At 39.2% G+C, this 23908-nt stretch overlaps 1 protein-coding gene across 2 annotated transcripts; it reads left to right on the top strand.

Moving 5' to 3' along the window:
* The first annotated feature begins 3911 nt into the window (after positions 1-3911).
* ppp3ca (protein phosphatase 3, catalytic subunit, alpha isozyme) lies at positions 3912-22804 on the top strand. Of its 2 annotated transcripts, XM_026327939.1 has the most exons (14): positions 3912-4181; positions 8249-8449; positions 11392-11516; positions 11648-11759; positions 12100-12245; positions 12336-12475; positions 17031-17108; positions 17236-17330; positions 18707-18832; positions 18946-19023; positions 19359-19443; positions 19636-19733; positions 20658-20708; positions 22392-22804. In XM_026327939.1, the coding sequence occupies exons 1-14, from the start codon at positions 4127-4129 to the stop codon at positions 22568-22570; spliced, it is 1569 nt and encodes a 522-aa protein (XP_026183724.1). In that variant the 5' UTR covers positions 3912-4126; the 3' UTR covers positions 22571-22804. The 2 variants fall into 2 exon arrangements, with proteins under 2 accessions (XP_026183724.1, XP_026183725.1); XM_026327940.1 differs by lacking the exon at positions 20658-20708.
* Positions 22805-23908: the final 1104 nt, after the last annotated feature.

Genomic DNA, 23908 nt, shown 5'->3' with positions numbered 1-23908 from the left:
ATCGTGTCTTTCATAGGTTGAAAAGAGGGTCAACGAGAGAACACATGAGAGAGAAGGAGAGTCATGCATGGATAGATGGGTAGGAGTGAGCAGCAAGCTGTGACTCTTGAACAAGTTCTGGTGGGTGCACTGAACCCCGGAGGCTGCAGCCACACTCAGCTCTTTGTTGTTTTCGTTCTGCACAGGGAGGCAGGGTACTTTCCTGAGCTGGGGAGGAGGATTAGCGTTGCATGGCCTTCATCCCCAGCTGCACACATGACCAACACCGAAGGAAAGCCCCCACAGATGGCCAAAAAAGAGGTACGTAAGAGATGAAGGGAGCAGGGCGAGACACAAGCATCAGCCTTCTCCAGTACTGAGGACTGTCGCAAGTCCTGTAAACACTCCAAATCATCACCACAACACACTTTGAACATGCCCTTTATTTCTGAGAGGCTAGCGGCTTCTTCTGCTTCTTGTTTGTTCAGTGCCTCTTTGTTTTTCTCTCATTGTTCACCAGTTGAAACAAAACCATCCATTTCTTTAACCCATATCTGCAACACTGAACATAATCAGGCCATCTCCTCAGAGAATAAAAAAAAAAAAAAAAAAAACCTTTAAAAAATGAACCCATTTTATCCAAAACTCAAACATGTGAAGTGTGATATCCACTGGCAAACAAACACGTTAGTGAACACGCCCTCTCCTGTTGGCTCATCTTTGGTGCCAGGTGATGTCACTTCCTATAAATCATTTGTGACCAAAATTTACCAGCTGTTGGAGTGGAGTGCCGCAGATGCTGTTTCTTTTCACAGCATCCCAACACAAATGACAAAGTTGTCCTAGTCTTTTGTTTGCAAAATCTTACACTTGATCGTTTTGAATAATCAGTTCCAGTCTGCTCTTTACTTCTGCACTACCTAGCTGCACCTGTGAACTAACAGCATGTAACACCACCTAAAAAACAGTGTGTGGCTTTTATAGGTCAGTTTCTATTTATTGAAATAAACAAGGTACAGTGTGTTAATTATTGTGGCTTACAGGTGAAGCTGGAGCTAGAACTCAGTGAATTTCTGTCAGTACATAGCACATGCACAAACTCAAACCAGATTAGCCAATGTGGAAGTAACAAAATCCAGATGATTTTATTTTTCTCAGGGCATCTTGGATCCCAATGGGAATCATGGAAATGGGTTCAAAACATTTATTTAATCAATGTGATTAACAACTGGTTTGACATTGGACTCATGCATGTCATCAAAAGATGCATGCATTATTATAATTATCATGTGTTAGCCAAAGTATTTTGCTTGTGAGTTAATAATCTTGGAATATGCAGCTAGATATACTACAGTATGTTGGGGTGAGCTTTAGTGCCATTTTCACATACCACTGTGCTAGGACATCCATCCATCCATCATCTATACCCACTTATTCCTAATTAAGGTCACAGGGTTCTGCTGGAGCCTATCCCAGCTCTCTTTGGGTGAAAGGCAGGGGTACACCCTGGACAGGTCACCAGTCCATCACAGGGCCTGTACTAGGACATATTAATATTTAAAAGAAGAGTCAGCAAATATGCTTGCCAGCAGGTATTTGCCATTAGGCAGTAAATCACACTTAGAAATTGTTATTTTGTGTATGACCCGTAACAAGATATTATTTAAGAATATTAGTCAGAATTGTAAAACGAGAACAAGAGAGTCCGCATAGTCAGCGAAGTCTTCTTCGACTTCCATCACAAGCCTGCACTCTGGCTTATCTCTCCCAGCAATATTGGCAACTTCAAGGACATGCCACATGCACCTAGGACAGGTATTGGACACTCTGCTATCAATCGAGTCTCTAAAGTATTATGGATTTTGTGCTGTGTTTTCCCACTCCACTGAACAGGCCTTAGTCTGTCAGACCTCGTGAGAGCCTCACAGCTCCTCACTGCAGAGGCCCGACGAGCAGCACTGGCTCCATTTCTCCAGATTTATTACTCATCCTGACACTAATCACATGTTCAGCCTCACATGCCAAGAAGAAAGAGCTTCTATTGTCTTGACTGACAGTATGAGTACAAAAAGCATGACAAAATTACATCAACAACTCTTTAGCCTGTAGCACTAAATAAGTAGTGTCACTGCATTCTCAAATTATCATGTCTCCAAATGTAAAGTAGCAAACAGTGCCCCCCCTGTAGCAGTACCAGCAGCACAGCTGTTGCTGCTGTTGCAGTTAAAGGGTTAGGGCCCCATCTAGTGGCACGAAGCTGCCTGAGAAATACCCTAAAGAGGGGGAGGAGTACTTACCTCATGCTGCTTCTTAGTATAGGGCTCCTGTCACCTCCACATGCTTTTAATGATAATGTTTTTTTGATGGAGCCTGGATGGGCACCATTTGGTGTAAATTTAACTAATGCAAAGTGATCTGATTGATTAAAACTCTAATTGATCCACAGACCAACAGACAGGATTCAAAATGTTATGCAGATGTGCTAACATTAACATTGACTTCTTTTTTTTATCACTAATATTCAGCTTTCATAAAAAAAATCAATCAATCAATATCCTCAAAATATTATCTTATTTATTTGTATGTGCACACAAAGGATTCATTCACCCTTATGCTATTTATACTGTACCATACCCATTATATTAATGTACTAATGTGGGCCATCTTCTGCATGCAAGTTTGTCCCACAGTGCCATCCTGCACATTTTATTTCTATGAAACCAAAATTGAAATGTATTTATTTTGTCACTACTTATATTTGTAGCATTTGTGTAACTATACTACCACAAAAAGTGTGTGTTTAAGTGTGTGCACAGTTCTTTTGGCTATAAGAAACTAAAAAAAAACTATGTCCCTAGTATAAACCACAACTGTATTAAATAGTAAACAGGCAATAAATAGCAATAGTAAGTCTGTAGTACTGTTCAAACGAAAAGAGCAGAGTAAATGTTTCTGGCCCCTATTGGTGGTCTGTCAGAACTGCAAGAAACACAGACACAACAGACGCACTGCCTTCTGGGTACATTTTCAGATCTTCCTTTAAAGTGTGGCTCCTCCAACCCAAAATGCAATATAACTGTTTGGCTCTGAATATTTCACCAGGCACTAACTTGTATCCAAACCACTTAAATTCTTGCTCATTTTAAACTGTGATAAATGTATTAATTTACACATTAAATGAATATGATGTTCCAAAGAGCACAGGCCACAAGATAGTTCAGATGATGGTTTGTATAAAGATTCCCCAGATCAAGTGTGTTAAGCTGGACTCATTTGGGTACAGGGTAGAAAGATACAGCGTATTTCTCCAGCTTTGCATTTAACAGTGATGAATTCTGGACACTCAACCACGGTTCAGTCCTGATATTTGATTAATAAATATATAACAATCATGTAAATAAAAGCGTTTCTTGTTGCAGACAGGTTTGAATAAGTGTCATGCATGTAGTCTTCAGAAAATGGGTTTACTGACACAAAAGCTAAATCTTGTCAGATCATGACAAATCAAAGTTGCAACAGTTAAAATATTTTAATAAACTATCAGTTTGTTTTAAACCTCGATGTTTTGTCGCCACCAAGTGAAAATTCTCAGCTATTGTTGCCACGATCCGACCGCCTGTATCAAACCTGTCTGGTTATTTTCAATGTCGCACATGTTTGAGCCCCTACGCTCTTATACTCGGATGTACCAAAATTTCGAGAATACCGAAACACGGCGCGCAGTGCGTGCGTGGGGGCAACCCCGTCTCAGCTCCCATCTGATGGCAGCAGCAGCAGCAGCAGCAGCAGCAGGCAGTCCCGTGAAGCTTCTGCGTGGGAGTTCCCCTCACCGCCATGTCGGGATAGTGTACATCTCTCTCTCTCTCTCTCTGCCTTCCTCTCTCTCTCTCTCTCTCTTTTCTCTCTCCGTGTATCCTCCCCCACATTAACAGCTTAGCACAGCAGCAGCAGCAGCAGCAGCAGCTCCTACAGCATCCAGCATCCATCCCTGCCTGGGGAGCAGCAGTCCTACCCGGCGCAGTACCAACGCACGGCATCATCCAAGTGATGCCACAGCATCCATCGCATTTCGACGGCAAATATTGAGAGAGCATCCAGAGGAAGGGAGGAAGAGAAAACGCTTCAGCCTCGAAGACAGCAACTGCTCATGAAGATGTCCAACGCTGACACCGTCTTAAACGCCACCGATCGGATGGTGAAATGTAAGTCAGCCTACATTCTCCGGTTTGGTCATCATGGGTGTAGATATTACATAACATCTCAAGTCTTTGGCTCTGACAATGCTCTGTATTTTTAAGTCGTGCATTAATGCTGTATATGGGGCCATCAAGTTGTGTTTGATGGTGATGTAGTAGGTAGTGAGCACTGATGTTGATAAACAATCCGGTTTTCTTTGCTGCACAGCGGTCACGAAAATGGATTGAGAGCATATACATATAAATATATATATATATATATATATATATATATATTAATGTTTGCTGTCACGATTTGAGTCTATCTTGGCTTTGGCTCAGGGAGGTATGAGAAGAGAAAAGGAAAATCAGCTGAATTTCCGAGCTCCTGTTAGTAGCTGGGGCAGTGATGCAGCAGGATTTCACAGGCTTTGATAGGGCCAGTGGAAGAGGAAGACGGCATGAAATTGACATTTAATGGAAAATATTTTACCAGGAGTGAGTCACGTTTTAATTTGATTAGAAAAGGTGTGCAAGGAATCCCAAAGGCTGCATCAGGAGATGTGAAGAAGGCTGCTCTGTCAGAGAATTACTGAGGATGTAACTTGGATCAATGGAGGATGATGAAGTGCTGGCAGTTGTGCCATAACTCATTTAGCACTGCTCAGACAGCACAGTGCCCGAATGTATTCCCATTTAGTGTATTGTATTGTAATGGCCGAGCAGCTGCAGTCAGCATTGACAACTCTGTCCTTCAGGCTACAGAGTTGTAGAAACACGGTGTAATCTGCCATCTCTGTGAGCTACACTTAGGTGAAAATGGCTGCAGGCACAACAGATCCACTGGAAAGGTTGTTAGAATTAAATATATTAACAATCTGGGCCTTTAAAAAAAGGAGCTATGCTGTTACAAAATCACCCAGGTCCTTTCTGAGGTATCTTTATTGATTCTCATAAAATGTTGCAAATAACACACTAACACACTGTGCATCCTACAATCAGCCATGGTTTGATTTTAACATACTCCTGACACAGTTTGTAAAGATGCTCAACATCAAAGAGTCAATAATAAGAGAAATAAGTTGGTCTAAAGTGGCACTTTTACTGGTTGGACCAAGAATTCACAACCAAATAAAATTCTTGTTAGTTTTGTTTAAGCTTCACTGACATCCACGCATTAAATAATATGTCAAACAAAAGGTTCATATCATCGAAGGCGCAGCACAGCCAAGAATTCTGACTCAGCTTTTTGCTTTTGTAACACGTTCATGTAACATTTACAGTTTTCGCACAGGGTTTTCAACACTCAAAGCTTTTTTTTTTATCTGGTTTGGCAAAATCATGTCAGATTTTTCTATGTAATTTAGAAACCCCTGTAATTAATGACATCCACGACTTCCAATCCACATTAAAAAAAACCTTATTTATAATAGTTGGAAGGTGGCAATTGAAAAGCCAGGAATGTCATGCATCATGCATCCTTCAGAGCAAGAAGTCAAGACAGTGGCGACTTTTATTAGCTGAGCCTGACGTTTCTTACAGGTATTGTGTGTTCTCCAATCTTCACAGGCTAAATTACTGAGCACTGATCCGACAAGTTATTTTTATACCTGAATATATACAACTTTCATACTGGTTTTCTTTTGTGTCACATGTTTTGCCTTGACAGATCATATCTAAAGTGATATAACAACTGCTGGTCTGTGCAGTTTGTTTTCTGTAGCACTGTCACCGCTGTGCTGTGGGCATCAAGTGGCATATTTAGGTCAGTTATTTCCGGGATGAGGCCTGAAGTAAATAGACCTGTGAACTATCTTGCTTTATTATAGTGCCTTAAATAATAATTTCCTTCATATTATTGACATAAAAAATATTTATACTGATTTCGTAGAACTGTATTTAGGCAGTGTTCAGTGTGTGAAGTTGTAAAAACTGTTTCTCTAATCAAATAATTATGTAGCACCTTGAATCTTTACGTAATAAGTAAGACAGGCCAAAACATTTACTTTCTGGCTTCAGTAGCAAACGTGCAAATTAAATTCAACAGCCCTTATGTTGACATCAGTCATTTATTTCTGGGTACTTTGCAGCATTAGTTGCATTTTGTCAGTACAGATCTGCTGTTATCTATATGTTTACCATTAGCCACAGATATCAGATGTAAATACCTGCTGCTGTGTATGTTAATTAGAGCCTTTATAAATGCAGTCTGCTTAGTTAGTCCAATTAAATGAAGTCGGGTTTCGCAGTAGCAGCATAAATGCACTTTTTCAAGCAGGCAGAATGGAAATAAATGTTCTAAGGAAAATGTGTTAGCACAGAAAGATGTGCAGTTTGAACCTCATCCTGAGACGTGTCAGTATGATCTTAAAATTTGGTGTGTTCACTTTTCAGCAATATCTATGTGAACCTCCAATGCAAATTGCAGTTTTCTGTGGTGGCACTGTCTGTACTTCAGCAGGCAGCTGCTGCTGCCGTTGCCCGGCAACGTACAGTATTTCATAGTTAAACTCTGCTTGGGTGCTGAGCAGAAGTCAGCTTTTCATCTCTCCTCCATAGAGCTCTATCAGCATGCTTGTATATTTACATGTGTGAGTCTAGAAAGCTCTGATTGAAATTATTGAAAGATCTGTGGTTTTTTTGTATTTGTTGGTTAGTGCTGTTTAATCCTTGGCTACACCATTATGACTAAAAGAAAAAAAAAAAAAAATGACCATAACTCCAAATTACAGTGTTTACACCAAATTAATTTCATTTCTAGTTATGTTTTGTTTGGCTGATAATGGTCAGTGTTGGTACAGCTCATGGACTCATTCACTTCTTCTCAATTAGGAAGATCATCATCTTGTTGCATGGTCATGCAGTCTGGCTGTCACTGTGCTGTAATGCCAGGAATCGAAGAAAAGTCCCTGAAAAATACATCAGGGCAAAATGACATTAACTGAACTGAAACTTGAGAAAACTTGAATGGTGACTGCTCTGAGTGTGCACTAGCTGGGAAAGTGTCAAAGCACACAACACCATCACAGATACACACTGCACACTGTCAAAAGTTGTAGCCCATTAAGTACACTCGCTGGGGTGTGCCTCATTATCCCAGGAGCAGCGACTTTAAGCGTTCTCTAGTCAAGCATTCATTATTAAAGAGCATGTTGATCATGTTCAGTTTAAGCCTGATTTTTGAGACTTCCATTGTCTTCTCTTCATTTGGCAGTGCCCAATGGCCCTGTTTGCTATTCACTGCACAAATTTGGCAAGCATAGCCTTATACTACTGCTGATTGGTTGTGTTATGTACACATATGTGAGTTTGTGTCTAGTGATTCTAAATATATATGCAAATGGACTTCATCTCTTATTTTTCTTTTTATGTGTGTTTGCAGCTCTGACACTTAGAATGAGTGTTTGTGTTAAGACAGATTATCTGTAGATTAACTTTAGTACATGGGCCCTGACAGCACACAGAGATCAGCACCAGATCTAATGAATAACCTTTGCTGCCACTGAAGTAATGATCTGCGGTTGGATTTCACAGTTTCACAGGACGTCTGTTGGGTAGGTGACTGCTGCATTTTAATGGCCACAGGCTTTAGCAGTCCAGGGACAGTGCTGGAGGACTACTGGGTGTTTAGATGTTAAACTGATTTTTGACAATCACAGAAAGTTATCACACATCTGTACTAGAATAATTTTTATTCCATTATGTGTCATTCTGTTCCAGTTACTAATATTTGCCTGCTGTCATTTATATACACTTAAGGTAGAACTGACAATCTTAGCAATGATAGAAATAAGGATTTTATTGTCCCTGCATACACTCAGCAAAGACCATGTTTCTAAAGGAGGTTATCGTGCCATAGATGCATATACAGATAGATGCAGCAGCAGCAGCACAGTAAAGCCTGCAGGCAAACACAGAGGGGGGGTTGTAGAGAAGGTTTTGGTAATGAGCTGTTTGCCTCATTCTTTGAATGGTGCTTGCCACTGCTCTCTCACCATAGTAGTGAAAGCAATCAAGAAATGCATTTGAAGGCATTAACAGAAACCATAGTTATTCTGCTTAATTGCCACCATGTGTCTGTGCTCTGTCCTCAGCTGTCCCCTTCCCCCTGAGCCACCGCCTTACAATGAAGGAGGTGTTTGACTGTGAAGGGAAACCTCGAGTGGATCTCCTAAAAGCCCACCTCACCAAGGAGGGCCGGGTAGAGGAAGCTGTGGCACTTCGAATCATCAACGAGGGAGCAGCTATCTTGCGTCAGGAGAAAACTATACTGGACATCGAGGCACCGGTCACTGGTAATAAAACCTGCTACACTGTACATGTTCTACGGCACCTGTAGATGACACACCTGGAAAAAAATAAATAAAAATCTATTAGCATTGGAAAAGCCTAATGGATTGCACAAGCTACAAGACAATCTACAAATATTAAATGTACATTAACAAACGTCCAGCACTCTTAATATGCTCACAGTGGCAACCTTAACATGCTGTATTGGTCAGTTTAAAATTTTGGCCTGGTGGTGCTGATAGATGGAAAGTTAGAGGATCATCAACTGATTTCAGTTTTTATTGAGGGTTATATTTCCAAACCTCTGCTGTTTTAGGATGATTGTGTTTTATAGTTTATATTCATATAAATATATCAATTTATATTCATTTGTGTTTTATATTCATTAAGTCTTTTTTTATCAAAGTCAGTTTCTGCAAGACTCCAGATATTGTCCTATTTGGGATAGACAAAGTCTGCAACAAGCAAGTCATTGGTACATGACCCTGACCACTCAGAAATTGATGTTGTTGATGTTCCCTGGACCCTCTGACACAGCATTATGTCTGTGGTTAGCACTGTTGCCTCACAGCAATAAGGTTCTAAGTTGATTAACCCTATTCAAACTTAGGGTCTTTCTCTGAGTAGTTTCCATGGTCTCCCTGTGTCTGTGTGGGTTTTCTCCTGTTGCTTAGTTTCCTCCCACAGTCCAGAGACATGCAGGTTGGAGTTTGTTTAATTGGTGACTCTAAATTGCCCGTAGGTGAATGTGAGTGTTTGTCTGGTAGACTGGTGATCTGTTATTAGTTGGTAGTCTTGGCATAGTTCACCCATTATGAGTTGATATGGGTTTGAGTGGGTTGCTTCTGAGAGCTGCTCAAAAATAATTGGACTTGGTTGTAAATACATTGTTGTAAGGCTAAAAATCAAAAGTTCAGTGACTATTTTAACATGTAGTAGATCCCACAGATCTTATGGAGACAATACTACCAATGCTGCCATAACATCTTTATTTTTATTTTATGTACTTGCACTTTCTATATATTAAGCTCAAAGTACCATGCTTTTTGGCATCCTCAAAAACATCAATTTTTGCCAGGTAATGTGTACAGCCATCTAGATTGAATCCTAACACTCAAGATTTTTTAAAAAAAATCTGTATCACATCTTTGTTTTCTTATAAGTTCCCTTAAATCCCTTGAATTGCAAGCAGAGGATTTTGGTGCATTATAAGGCCACACTCTTATGCTCTGTTTACTTTAGCATGTAATTCCACTTCACTTAAAACTGTATGCTATTAAATAGATATGCATTTATGCATGTAATTTCAATCCCATCAGCTTAATTGTCTTAGTTGAAAGCAAAAACAGTGCTCAGCCGAGAACAAAGGTGACAAATGGATGAAATGCACATTGACTTGAGGAAAAGTCTCAGGCTCCTCAGCTTGACTGGTGCCAGGAAAATGGAGGCTTTATGTATTAAGCATGAAATATGGATGATGAACCGAGCATTGTGTATGGGTAATTGTGAGTGTGGTCTGTTCTGCAGCTTTGTAAGCTTGAGTTGTGTTGGAATGTAGCTGCAGCTGTGTGCACGTATTCATATATTGTGAGGTGCATCTTTACTTGCGTGGATGTGTACTATTTGTGTATGTGCGCTTATGCATGTGCGCATGTGTGTGTTTGATTGCTTTAGTCACACAAGCAGTCTCCCACTCACATTGCTCTAAGCTTTGAGTGGGCGAAGGCCACTGTGGAGCTGATAGAAGAGACAGAAAAGAGAGAGGAGATGGAGGATGAGTAGGAGAGAAGGCGACAGAGAAAGATGATAATGAAAAATTGAAGGCAGTAGGGAAATGAGATGTAGGTTTGCACGCCAGAGCCATAGTGTTCCCTCCAAAAAGTATGTATCACCCTGGGGACCTACGCTTTTTCTACCTCTCTGAGGTGAGAACTCATTTCTTTGTGGAAGATGGAGGCCTTTTTGCAAAGATCACCTAAGAAATGTACACCATTAAGTATATAGTATATCTTGCTGCAGGGCTATGCATTTACAGGAATATTATATCCATAACTCTTTGCCTCCTCTGCCACTCTGCCAACTGTTTAAGTTGAAATCCATCTTGTTCCTACTTGAAACAATTTAAACATTTTAAGAAAGGCCATAGACTCAATGAACAACTGTTTTCTATATGCGGTGAAGGGTTAGCCTGTTGTGCGTAATAATGATTGATAGTAAGGAAATGTGTAAACACAAATAGCTGCGCACATGTTTAAATTAACATGTTAGCATACAACTGCTATACTGTTTCTCTGTACATATCTATTGTTATTCAGAAAGGTGTTTATGGTTACATAACATCTATATAGTGATTGGACATTACAATAAATAATTCTATCATTAAGATAAGGACAATGGATGAGCTTTATCAAATATGAATTATTGAGACTGTTGAGATACAGTTGTTAACACGATATATAACTATACCATCTCCACACAGTTGCACTTTATGTCTGCCCACCTGTCCGTCTATTTATAAAGGAAACCTGGGAGCAGAGAAAAAGAAGATATACACCTTGAGAGGCTGTTACAATATTCTCTACCGTATCTCATGTTTTTGTCTTTGGATTTTAGAACCATTGAATGAGTGATTGATTGTTTTTTTTGTTTTTTATCCATCACACATGTAAAAACATAAAGATATTCAATGAGTCTATCACAGGGCTGACACAGAGACACACACCACTTAATCTAACCAAAAATACATGTCTTTTGACTGTGGGAGCAAACTGGAGTAAGCAGAGACACAGGGCGAGCATGCAAACTTCAGAAAAGCTACAGGTCAGTCAGGGTTCGAACATAGAACCTTCTTCCTATGAGGTGACAATTCTAACCACCAGACCGCTGTGCCAAGCTCAGTGAGATTCCTTGATTGTCTAATGTTTACTATCCTTTCATTGTTCTCCAGTATGTGGGGACATCCATGGACAATTCTTTGATCTTATGAAGCTGTTTGAAGTGGGAGGATCACCAGCCACGACACGGTATCTGTTTCTTGGGGACTACGTTGACCGTGGCTACTTCAGTATTGAGGTAAAACCATCAGAATATCATTAAGCTGTAATAGTGGATCATCATATAGTCACTATAAAGTCATCTAGTCTCTGACTGATTTTTGCAGCTTTTTCCATGGACTAATACTTTATTTCTGTTTGTTTTGACAGTGTGTTTTATACCTGTGGTCGCTGAAAATCCTCTATCCAAAGACACTATTTTTACTTCGTGGAAATCATGAATGTAGACATTTGACAGAATATTTCACCTTCAAACAAGAATGTGAGTACCTCTCAATATTTATCATATTTTTTTTTTGTTTTGCGTATGTCATGTATTATTCAATTTTCTTTCTATATTTTCTAATATTTTCATATTACACCTTTTACATATGTCCTTAAAAAGACTCATTAGTTTATTCTGCCTTGCAAATATATCAATTTACTTGTTTTGTGTGTGTCTATATCAACATGTGACAAAACAAGCCATAACAACATTCATTAAATATGTAAATGTACATAACCACAAGAAACCTTTTCTTATTCTTTTCATGTACGTATGATGTTACAATAGGGGACACTGGTGCAGCGGATTACATTTCTTTCTATATTTCATCTGTCAGGTAAAATCAAGTACTCAGAGCAGGTGTATGACTCATGTATGGATGCATTTGACTGCCTTCCCCTGGCTGCACTCATGAACCAACAGTTTCTGTGTGTTCATGGTGGACTTTCCCCTGAAATACACACCTTAGATGACATTAAAAAGGTAAGAACCTACTGCCTCAGCACTAGCAGCTCTTACTGCATGTTGTTTGATGTGTTTTTGCAACTGACATTTTGGCCTCTTTATGTTAAGTTGGATCGGTTCAAGGAGCCGCCGGCTTTCGGGCCCATGTGTGACCTGCTGTGGTCCGATCCTTTGGAAGACTTTGGCAATGAGAAAACCCAGGAATATTTCAGTCACAACACAGTGCGAGGCTGCTCCTACTTCTACAGGTGAGCTGAAATGTCTTCATCTTCCTTTGAAATCTCAATTCACTAAAAGGTACAGTGTAATGTTGCAAATAATTACTTAGATCAAGTGCACACCATATACTGATGACATTAACTTGACTCTTCAAGTTCATTTAGGTCTCTAGTTACACTTTTAAAAGAATAAAAGGCTGCACACATACTGTGAATCAAGAATAAGCCTTTTTTTATACATTTAAGTTAAAAAAAATAAAAAATAGTAAATATGGTAGTTTCTTCATCACAACTTTTCTGCTTCATTGGACAGTTGAAATCAAGAACAAATGTTGATTATAGGTTAGATTATAAATTAATTGATATAATTAAATCGTGTGTGTGTGTGTGTGCGCGTTTGACTTGCAGTAGAGATTGCTAACAGACAAATGATTAGCTAGGTGAACCTGGAGTCAAAAAAGACAGAGAGAGAATGGAATAAAATATAGCACGTAATAGCAAAGAAATTTGGGAAAGGGGTTGTTATGCAACTATTCAACCTCCATGACAGTGCATGTAAAAGAAGGAGGTGTGAGTACCGTCCTAATATTGTCGTGAGAAGGAAGAGAACTGTGGGAGGAGGTGGTGGCGGAGAGGAGAAGAGATTAGATGGCAGTTGTGGTGAGAGTTTTCTTAATGAAGGTTCAGAACAGTACAGACCCCTGCGTGGGAGCTGCAGCTCTGCTGAAATCACAAAATGTAAAGTCAGGAAGATTTATTCCTCCGTTGAAGAGGAATGACATTCTGGGCAGTGTGTGCTGGATAATTGCAGTTCAGATTCACAATATAACCAACCTCTAACTCTCATTTGAGTGTATTTCCACGCACATGGATAAGTGATGAAGTTTACTTCAAGTGATATCAGATGAAATATCTCCACTGAACGGTCGAAGTTTCGGTTTTTCCACACAGGCAGGATCAACTTGTAATAATCATAATCATCATGACAGTTTTGCACATTTTAGCCTGTAACTTCCACTGTGCACACTGTTCACATTACTGCTGACCTTTTCCCAAATGGTGGCAGGTTTTTAGATTTGTTTAATGTATTTTTTAAACATATTTTTATACTGGTTTATTCCAGAAATCATCAGGCAAAGACAGGAAAGTTTTTTTCAGACCAGCATATATGTTTGAGAATCTTGTTGTTGCTCATCAACAACAAGATTCTCAAACCTATTCACTGTGAGAGAGAAGCTTATTGAGGATTATTCTGTAGATGTGTGGAGGATGCTACTGTAATAGTCATCTATCTCCCCTTGGCTTTGTTCTGCCTTCACTCCCAAGCTTACCTCTCCATCATTATGACTCTTGCCAAACATATGCAGCACAGAGATCCACATACTCCTGGGGAATTTGTGGAAATGCAAGAAAAATCTCTGTCTAACATAGAAGCAGAAAGCAGGTTTAGAAAAAGGTGGTGCAATAAAATTGAATGTAAATAAAATTAAATATAGTAATTTGACTTGAAGCTGCCTGCTGGCAATGAATTTCTCTTGTAATCTATGAGCTATACATGCAAACACACACGACATGCAGCAACTTTATTTGACCCCCTAAACATGTCTTCCATGAAATAAATATTGGTTTGTTTTCACCAAAGCCATGCAACTGTGAAAATGTTTGAAATGGATGTAAGTTACTATAGAAAACCCAGTGCCATGCATGCCTGCTCTTAATGATTCTCATTAAAACACAGGCGACTGAATGAATGTAGAATAGTGATCGCTTCTTTTGATGAAATGATAAAATGACCAGCCAAGAAAATCAAAAGCAAATTCTCCAGGATTTAAAACCAAAACATGTTCTGCATATACAATAGCTTTTCATATCATATGGTATATCTTATTTATGTGGAGATGCAGCACAAGTGCAGGCTTCTGTTTTGAAAATGTGATGTAATAATGTTGAAATGCTGTAACACATACAGATTTGTGTGAAGTGTGGCTCCACTGCATCTGAAGTTCACTATGTATTACTTTACATCTGACTCAATGTGCAGTGATAGTAAATAGAAAATTCTACTTAGTGGTTGGGAATGTGTATATAAACATGCATTTCTATACTGGGGGAAATTACCATAATGTGCAGACCTCCAGCCTGGCAGATGGATTTTCATAGGGGAAAGAAGAAAAAAAAAAACAACTCAGATTCACACTCATAGCACAGCACTTCCATCTCTCTCTGTCTCTTTCACTCATACTCATTTGTCAGATTTCTCACTCTCTCTCACTCACAGGCTCACTGACACATAATTGTGTGTTTTCACAAAGGGAAGAGAAGGAATGTGAGCCGCAGGCAAGTAATATGTGTGTACTGTGCTCCCTCGCAGTAATCAATAGATACCGTTAGAGCGGACAAAAAATAAATGACTACATAGGGTACATTGGGATCTTTCTTTTTCTGGTACATGACATTTGTATGAATACTGTGACACGAGATTGTGAGACAAATAAATAATGTTTTTTCAGTCATGACAAACATAATCTTTAATGAATGTGACTGGAAAAACTGGCCTCATTTCTGAGTTAGAAATGCATTGTAGATGTGTTTTAATTGAAATAGTTATATAACGTTTTTGGAGACCAACATTTTGTAGCGGTGCATTTTCAGCCATAGTCGAAGGAGCTACAGCATATTCTTGCTATTGCTGTAATTTAAGCTGTACATTGGTCACCAAAGGAATGTTAGCCATGACCTAGATATTAGGATGGCACAGTTTCACCAGGTGCTCAAGGGCTCAGCAGTCTACTTTTTTTCTGGCACAACCTTTGAGCACTTAAATATTTTACATACTGAAAATTTGATGAGTCCAATGATGGCAGTGACTGTAAGGAAGTGCTAGAAGAGAAGATTGCTGCTGGGGAGGGCACACTGTATTTACATGGTAGGTCTGGAGTAAAGTCAACGTAATTAGTGATTAAACATTTTGGGCATTTAGCAAAAATAATGTATTTCAGTTTCTGAGATTTGCTGCTTTTGTCTAGTTTATGGCTGTAAATTGAATATGTCAGAGTTTAGACAGACAAACAAGCTATCTGAGGACATCCCTGTCAAATAAAAGTCTAATGGGGGAATCAGAAAAATAATTGGAAGATCACTTGATAACAGAACAAGCATTAGTTGTTGTCCAAGAAGTGACATTATAATATTATTATATTGAAGACATCAGATACTGGCAGTAATCGCTGAATTGACAACATTTAATCGTTGCATTCTAGATGAGCTACTCAAAACACAAACTGTAATTCTTTTTCTAACCCAGGGGACACAGTTTAAAAGGAAGATGCAGGTTCTGAATGATATAACACAACCTTCTAGCCATTATATAACAACTGTGGTGAGAGCTGCTAAATGGTAGGCTACATTCACACTGCAGCTGGAAGTGTCCCAGTTCTGACTATTTGTTCCTCCTGTGTGACACAAGTCTGATGTTTTCTCTACACTTCATGGCCATCCAACTCTAGTCTGGACTGTCACATACAAAGTCATTTGGATTTTATCATCTTTCCCCATGGGACAGCTCATTGTCCGTCTGGCCAGAAAAACATGGAGGACTACGTCGGCATGAGGCCAGTGGAGAGATAGCACTATCACAATTTGAATTAGTGTATTGGGCAGTGATTCAGTTATCTGCAGCACTAAAGAGGTTGTGTTGCAATTAAATAAGCGAGAGTTTGGTGATTTTAGTGGCTTTAATAACAGCCTGTAAGATGTTGTTCATTTGCACATTCTTCTTTTTTAAGGTAGAGACCTGATGTTGTTACTGGTCACTGCTGAAAATTAACAGTCTGACAAAAACAATCAAAGCTACTAAGTTGTACCCAGTTGTAAAATCTGCTGCAAAACAAGCATCTAGCTTGAAGTGCACCTTTGTGGCTGACATTTGGGCAGCAGAGGTAGGAAAGTCTTGGCAAGCAATAAGTTGTCTTGAGACAACATGATCAGACTGTTTAAGGAAGCTTGGACTATGTGTTTTTCAGAAATAACAATGCAAATGAATGGGTGAAGCAGTGACAGTTTAAATAGACTTCTTTATTGCAAAGGGTTCAATAAAGTAGTCTGGATACACAGCAGCAATTTTACGCCATGTGCGCACTCAGTCGTGTGCCTGAGGCTCACAGGCTTCACTCCCTTTGAGGCACATTTCCTGTCAGGTTAGAGCAGGAGAAAAGGGGGGGGGGGGGGTGGGGTCTGGTTGGGGCAGGATGCTCCGACTGCAACAGGTAGCTGTTGGATTGGTTTTTCACACCCTTGCATCATCCTTAGCAAGGCTTTCATAAATGCATTTATGAGCAATAAATCATTGTTTCATTTCTTTGTTAGTGAAACCTTATGAAATTTGTAACCTGTAGTTCAAATGTAATTCTGTTTTAGGGATGGATTTTTTTTGTTGTTGTTCTGTCAAGATAGGGTAAGATTGTGTGTCTAATTGACCAGGTATATATATTCTGTCATTTTCTGTTACTGTAGCTGCTCCTCTTCTCAGTACATTAAAAACACCTTCAGTGTTGCCTGTAAACCGATTGCCTTTATTCCTTTCCAGTTATCCAGCTGTATGTGAGTTCCTACAGAGCAATAACCTATTATCAATTATCCGAGCACATGAAGCACAAGATGCTGGGTATGTTGTCCCTATAACACACATAAACACATACATACTGAGACAAACAAAAATTGGCCTTTATCTAGATATGTATGAACAAGCCTCGTCTTTTTTCTGTTTTTACCTCCACATGTCCACATCGAAGCTACCGGATGTACCGTAAAAGTCAGACCACTGGATTTCCATCTCTCATTACCATCTTCTCAGCACCAAACTACCTGGATGTTTACAACAATAAAGGTGAGAAAATCTCTTTCATATTATTTCCGTCTTGTCTCAGTTTACGGATGTATTTGCAGCTCTATCTCTTCTTTCTGCTTCTAACTGGATCGTATTTTTGCACAGTAACAATGTGTTACCACAGAGATTACATATTCCCTTTGAAAAAATGTATTATTCCCCTATATCATATCATTTGTATGATTCGTAAAGCAGGCTGTCAGGCATGCCTTGAGAAATTAATTCACTGTTAAATTAGATGTTGTGCATTGAATCTTTGAAGTCTGGGGTGAAAGGGAGGTGCCCTAATTCCAGTATCTCAGTAACGCTTGCACCTCTGGCCTTTTCACTGCATCTGGATCAGATTTTATATATTTATATGAAAAAGAAATAATAATTAGTTAAAAAAAAGTCTAGTAAAACAACTCGTTGAATAAACAGATACATAATGGAACTGGACTAAAGGAACATTTGGCATTTTTGGCACACAGGCCCTTACATCTGACAAAATAACTACCATGCTGTCCTCTTGCTTACCTATTAAAATGGTTTTAATGACATGCACTGGAGTGTATGGGTTAATGTAGCTGCATTTAGCTTGTGAGCAGGCATAAGAATGCATCAGGGAGCCCCCGTTTGTTTGTGTTCTCCGATCTGTGCCTTGGTTGCCATGGGCTATGGGAGATAGGGAGCGTGGGAGGGACTGTCGGCATCGCTGACTGTCTCCATGTGGCTTTATCCCTCTTGATGTAACAGTGTCAGCTATCCCTGGCCTCAGCTAGGCCATCTAGTGGTTGAATGTAGTTTTGACTCTATGTTTTTTCTTTAGACTGCATTACAGAATGCAAATTATAATATAAAGCGTATAGGAAACATTCTTGTGCATATGGCTTTGACAGTATGCAATGAAAAGGTCCTGCATACTGTGCACTAGCTATGAAACAAAACAGTAGTCTTTGTATTACAGAGTCCAGTCTGCCTTTGCTCTGGATTTTCTTTATTATGTAAATTTTACAAAAACCTCAGATTCAGTTGAACATTTCTTACAGTAGCATGATTATTTTGTAGCTGGCTAAAAATACACCTGTTTTGTATCTAACAGAATTATGTAAGTTAAAAATCAAGTAAACCTCATCAGTATTTGTTGGCATTATTATAATATTATTTGATTATTTTAGTTGTTCAGTCATTCTCATCACTTGTACACCAGCAATTCAGTTATTATAATTTGAAAAAACCGCGATTTTTGCAGGAATGTTTGTGCCAGATGTTAAGGACTGATGACCTATTTCTCACATTGAACTGATAATATAAATATAGGCTAGACCTTTATATCACCAGTGTACATCGTAAAATTTGGAATTTACTCCCTTGTCTCTCTCCTGCTTTCCCAATAGCTGCTGTACTGAAATATGAAAATAACGTCATGAACATCCGCCAGTTTAACTGCTCACCCCATCCCTACTGGCTGCCCAACTTCATGGATGTCTTTACCTGGTCTCTGCCATTTGTTGGAGAAAAAGGTAAAAAAGTGTTTCTTCTAATTCCTTCTGATATCTGTCAGATGTTTTTAATATAGTGCCGCATCTTGATCGGAACTTGACTTTACTGTTTTCCTGTGCTCTTTCTTTCTCAGTCACAGAAATGCTGGTAAATGTGCTGAGCATCTGCTCTGACGATGAACTTATGAATGATGAAGATGAGATATTTGATGGTAAGAAGTCTTGTAAATAAGAGCTGTTTGCATCTGAACTATTCACACCTAGGAAGGACACATTTCTCAGAAACTTTGGGTTCTCTCTCTCACCAAAGGCATGGTAGAAAATGATGTGTTAAATTATTCTCCGTCTGATTCACACTACATAGAGGACAGAATCTATAGTATAGACTCACAAGGACACGTACTTAATACAACACTGTATATTATCACAGTATCACAGAAATCAGAATGTTATGCATCATCTGCAAGCAGTTGTCCATATAGGATTATAAAGACCGCATATATTGTATCAGAGAAACCTGTAATGACAGTATGCATATTCTTTTCAGCCAATGCAGCTGCAGCACGCAAGGAAGTGATCAAAAACAAGATCCGTGCTATTGGGAAAATGGCCAAAATGTTCTCTGTCCTCAGGTAGACTTTATGTTCATGTGTGTAAGTGTGCAGATGAGTGTATATTTAAACTCTGCTATGTAGTTGTACATTAGATACATGTGTGTAGAATCATGCGCAGACTATCTTTGTATAAAGTGTTTTCAGGATGAGGGCATAAAGGTTTTCTTCTAGTTCCTGACCTGTTACGACCATCTCTGTGTTTTCCTGCAGAGAGGAGAGTGAAAATGTGTTGACGCTTAAGGGCCTGACGCCCACTGGCATGCTGCCGAGCGGCGTTCTCTCTGGAGGTAGACAGACACTGCAGAGTGGTGAGTACAAGACCTGACATAAGCCCTTTCTCTGTCATTCGTTTCATTTGTTTTTGGTTTCATTTCTTCATCATCAGTCGCAGTCCTACCTTTCACTTTCTCCTTCTCTACCTTTCATGTAGAGTAACAAACTCTAATCACACTTAAATTATGGAAGAAGAATCTGAATCTAATACTACAGAGCCAACAAAAGCTGTTTTTCAATATTTCTGCCTATAGTAACACTTGATTAGAATTAGTTTTTACTGTTGCATCATATGGTAGATCCCATCAGTAAACCACACAAAGATGCTGAAAAAGAATTAAAACTCACACCAGGATAGCCCATTGGTTTATTAAGTTGTTACCACTAATGTGTTCGCCAACAAGTATGTAGCAGTTATAGTACAACGTAGGAATTTAATTTGGACTCCTATTTCACACTTCAAGTTTTTCCACTCACTTTTTAGTCGTTTTTTGGTCCATCAACCCTAAAATTAAAAAAAAATGAGAAAATACCTGTATTTCCTTCACCAACTCCTCCTTAGCCCCAATGCTGCATCATTTGGGAAACTGCAATTATTTTACATTGACTTTAACGTTTTAAAAATTTGTGCAATCCTTTTTAAAGTATCTACTGCAAAACTAGAGCAAGTAATTTCTGTCGTTTTACCTCAAATCTATTAGTCTCAATTATAATTCTTTCCATCTTAATATATTTGTCACTCTCTCTCTATGGTTCTATCTTTGTTATTTTTCATGAATTTGCTAACCCCAGACTGACACTATTTCCCTCAGTATTAATGCATGGCATATGGCTGCATAACTGATGGATATGTACGGTATAACTCATCTGGCCTAACACAAGCCGCCTTTTCGCTGGGACTGCATTTTACATTTGCATGGCTTTATCAGGAGTAACTTGCTCCCCTCCTCCCCCCTCAGCCACCATTGAAGCCATTGAAGCCATCGAGACACATGCTGAGGACAGAGAAGGTAAAACTGTGCTCCCCCTCCCACCCCTCTCAACATACTGTCAAAGTTTAAAGCTACAGAGGGCCCCCTGCCACTCACAAGTCCATGCATAGAACAGCTCACCTAACAGCTCCATCGAGCAACATTTCACAGGACCAGTTTTGATGCTGGTTTGATCGGTGCTTTACTTTGCAGTACTGTTATATAAAAGAGAAATGAAACTAGATGATTGGATTTAAAATTTTAAAGGTGAAATCCATTGAACTAATAAAGATGTTTTTTGAAAGACCATGACTGAAACTAGATAAGTAATACTCTGCCTTATGGACAGTTTATAATTGTTTTTTGGGTGCCTGTTTGATCGAGTTACATGTACAGAAGGGGGAGGCAACTGAAAAGATACAATTTTGCATAATTAATGCACTTCAGTTTCTTATGGACAAATGAAAAAAGATACATGTTCTTCAGTGTGTACTAACCCTAGCCCTTACCCCAACCCACTGCCTACAACAACATACTGACTATAGCACACATTTTGAAGTGGTCGTTTCGAACTAAGAAATGAATAGCTTTTTAAAGTGCTCATTAACACACTGCAAAGTCAAGTGCTGCTGAGAAATGCATGAATAAAATACTTCATTGTTTTGGGGTTTGGCTTAAAAATGGCCTCCGTTTGGTTCTATAAAGTGTTGCATGCACAAGAACAAGAAACAGACCAGGGCATCAGTCTGAAATATGCATCCTGAAGCTTCAGTTCCTCCTGATATGTCTGAGGTAATCACTGCTCGCTGAGCAAGAACCTTTTCTATGAGACAGCCATTGTTTGTGAATTACTAGATTATGCACAAAGTGTCAGTATATTTAGTGATCTGATCATATTTTATGACCAATTAATGTAGAAAACCAGATAATTACAAAGGGTTTACATATTTTTCCTTTCCATTGTAGGTTTTATGATTACTGTATATTTCGTTTGAGCTATCATATGTGATTGAATAATTTCGTCTACAAATGACAACATGCACGACCTATAGGAAAACAAGGACTAAGCAGCCTAAGCGGCATAGTTTATAGTCTTTTGTTCATCTAGTTGCCATTTCTAGAGGCCATTTAACTACTGGGTGCTGCAGAAATAGCTGAGTAGTATTTACTGGTAGTATGTTACCCTGTGCAATAAAAAAAGATACAGTACATTTAAAGGTTCAATGTGTAATATTTAGAGCAATACATTAGAGGAAATTAAATATAGTATCAATTAATATGTTGTCATTAGTAGGTAATCACTGGAAAATACCAACCATTACATTTTAATAATCTTAGAATGAGCCTCCTAAATCTGTATGTGAAGCAGGTCTCCTTTCATACAGGCAGCCATGTTGAGCGACCATGTTTCTACAGTAGCCCAGAATGGACAAACCAAACTTTGGATCTAGACAGGGAATTTCGTTTTGTAGTGGATGATGCTCAGAAAGTTGCATTCTGCAATCTCACCACAAGATGTCGCAAATTCACATTTTACATATTGCATCTATAATACAAGGCTTTCTTTTTCTTTTTTGACCCACTGAACTTATGTTTTCATTGGTTACAGCACTTAGGAAATCCTAACATTTGATATTTTGGAAGAAATGTAAAATATGAGATGTTTTGTGATTGTGCCATTAGATGGCAGGGCTGATCCCATTATATGTTCTCTCTCTTCAGCTATTCGTGGGTTCTCCCCTCAGCACAAGATCTCCAGCTTTGAGGAGGCTAAGGGCCTAGACCGCATCAACGAGCGTATGCCACCTCGCAAGGATGGGGTGAACCATGTGGGTCACTCCATTGGAAAGATGAATGTGTCAGAGGCAAATGGCACGGATGACAACAGCAACATCCAGTGATGTGCTGTCTGAGCCCCACAACCGTGCCACTGTTGCGCTGTGCAGCAAGACATTGCCAAATCGGAAATTCAGGCCTCAGAACATAGAAATCAAACAGGCCCACAGACAGAACATGAAATCTGCAGCAAATCTAAAACGGGCAAAAAGGTCATTTTTTTCATGACAGTGTCATTGCACAGTCGAGGGAGGGGGGAGCTGGGGTTCACAGCAGAGGGGTAAGGAGAGGACAGCGGGTGGCAGCTCAACTGAAAAAATGAGGTTGAAAGTTGTTTCTGCCTATTTTTCCTTTTCTCAGTTTAATTGAAGACAGAATTGTTGGTGGTTGTGTTGTTCTGAGCACTGACAAACGTTTGCTCCTTCATTTCAGGGCCTGACAGAAGACATAATTGCAGTATCCACGCCACACAGATCATTTAGTGTTTTATAAAGTGTTTATTATGAATCACTCACAAATTCACTTCACGAGGAAAATAATCTTGTTTACCTACATGTGTTGCTAGTATTAAGCCACACTACTTTGTAAAAAAGAAAGCAAAAAGAAAAATGTGTACCTCTTAAAACCTGCAGTGCAAACTTACCAGTGGACTTAAATTTATTGATTTATCTTGTAGTAAGATGCCCTCATTCAGCAAAGGAAGGGGACCAGGGGCTTGCATGTGCTTACAGCTTTAGCCTAATCACCAAAGCTACTGCAGTCTGAGCTCAAACTCCATCTTGGGTACATCTCAGTAGTCTCCAGCACAGCTCCTTTCTTCACCGCCCTCATTATCAGTCATCTCCTAGCAAGAAATAACTTGGAGGGGATGAGGGGAAAAAAAAAAGGGAGGGGATGAAAAGAGTGATAGGAACACATTATCCCATATGAAGATGCAAATTCACCAGTGACCATAGGTGAATCCCAAAGGGTTACATTTTTATCCAGACCACCCTCAAAGTTATTTTCCTCTCCACTAACTGCTTAAGCATTTTAGTTCAGACAAGCACAGCATTTGATCAGGCTACTCTGTACCTCACAAATGTTCAAAAATCATGCACTTCACTTTCTGGAAACTATACACTTGAGCAGCCTCCACTGAAGGAGACTTTGGCTTATGTTTGTCTTATCTCTACTGCACTGCTGTGACTGACAACAAAGCATTAACACCAGTTTCAGGACCTCACAAGAAAAGAAGAAGAAGTGAACTTTGGAACATACTCTGCTGTGACACACTAAATTATTTCTCATTTGCTTGTTGCATAAGAGAAAGTAAAAGATCATGTGCAGTCACTCAAGTATACATTAGCGCCCTTTGAATTTTTGCACTTTTTCCTGAGCTGCAAATTCAATGAGATTTCATG

Source organism: Mastacembelus armatus, chromosome 14, assembly GCF_900324485.2.
Source record: "Mastacembelus armatus chromosome 14, fMasArm1.2, whole genome shotgun sequence".
NCBI lineage: Eukaryota > Metazoa > Chordata > Actinopteri > Synbranchiformes > Mastacembelidae > Mastacembelus > Mastacembelus armatus.
The sequence above is the reverse complement of the archived record's forward strand: the minus strand, read 5'-3'. Positions and strand labels throughout refer to the sequence as shown.

What these genes read in the sequence shown, in the direction of transcription:
- ppp3ca (XM_026327939.1), top strand. Translation starts at nt 4,127, where the DNA reads ATGAAGATGTCCAACGCTGACACCGTCTTAAACGCCACCGATCGGATG. An exon ending in CCTTAGATGACATTAAAAAG is followed by an intron (nt 12,246 to 12,335) that starts GTAAGAACCTAC and finishes CTTTATGTTAAG; the next exon opens with TTGGATCGGTTCAAGGAGCC. An exon ending in TGAAGATGAGATATTTGATG is followed by an intron (nt 19,024 to 19,358) that starts GTAAGAAGTCTT and finishes TATTCTTTTCAG; the next exon opens with CCAATGCAGCTGCAGCACGC.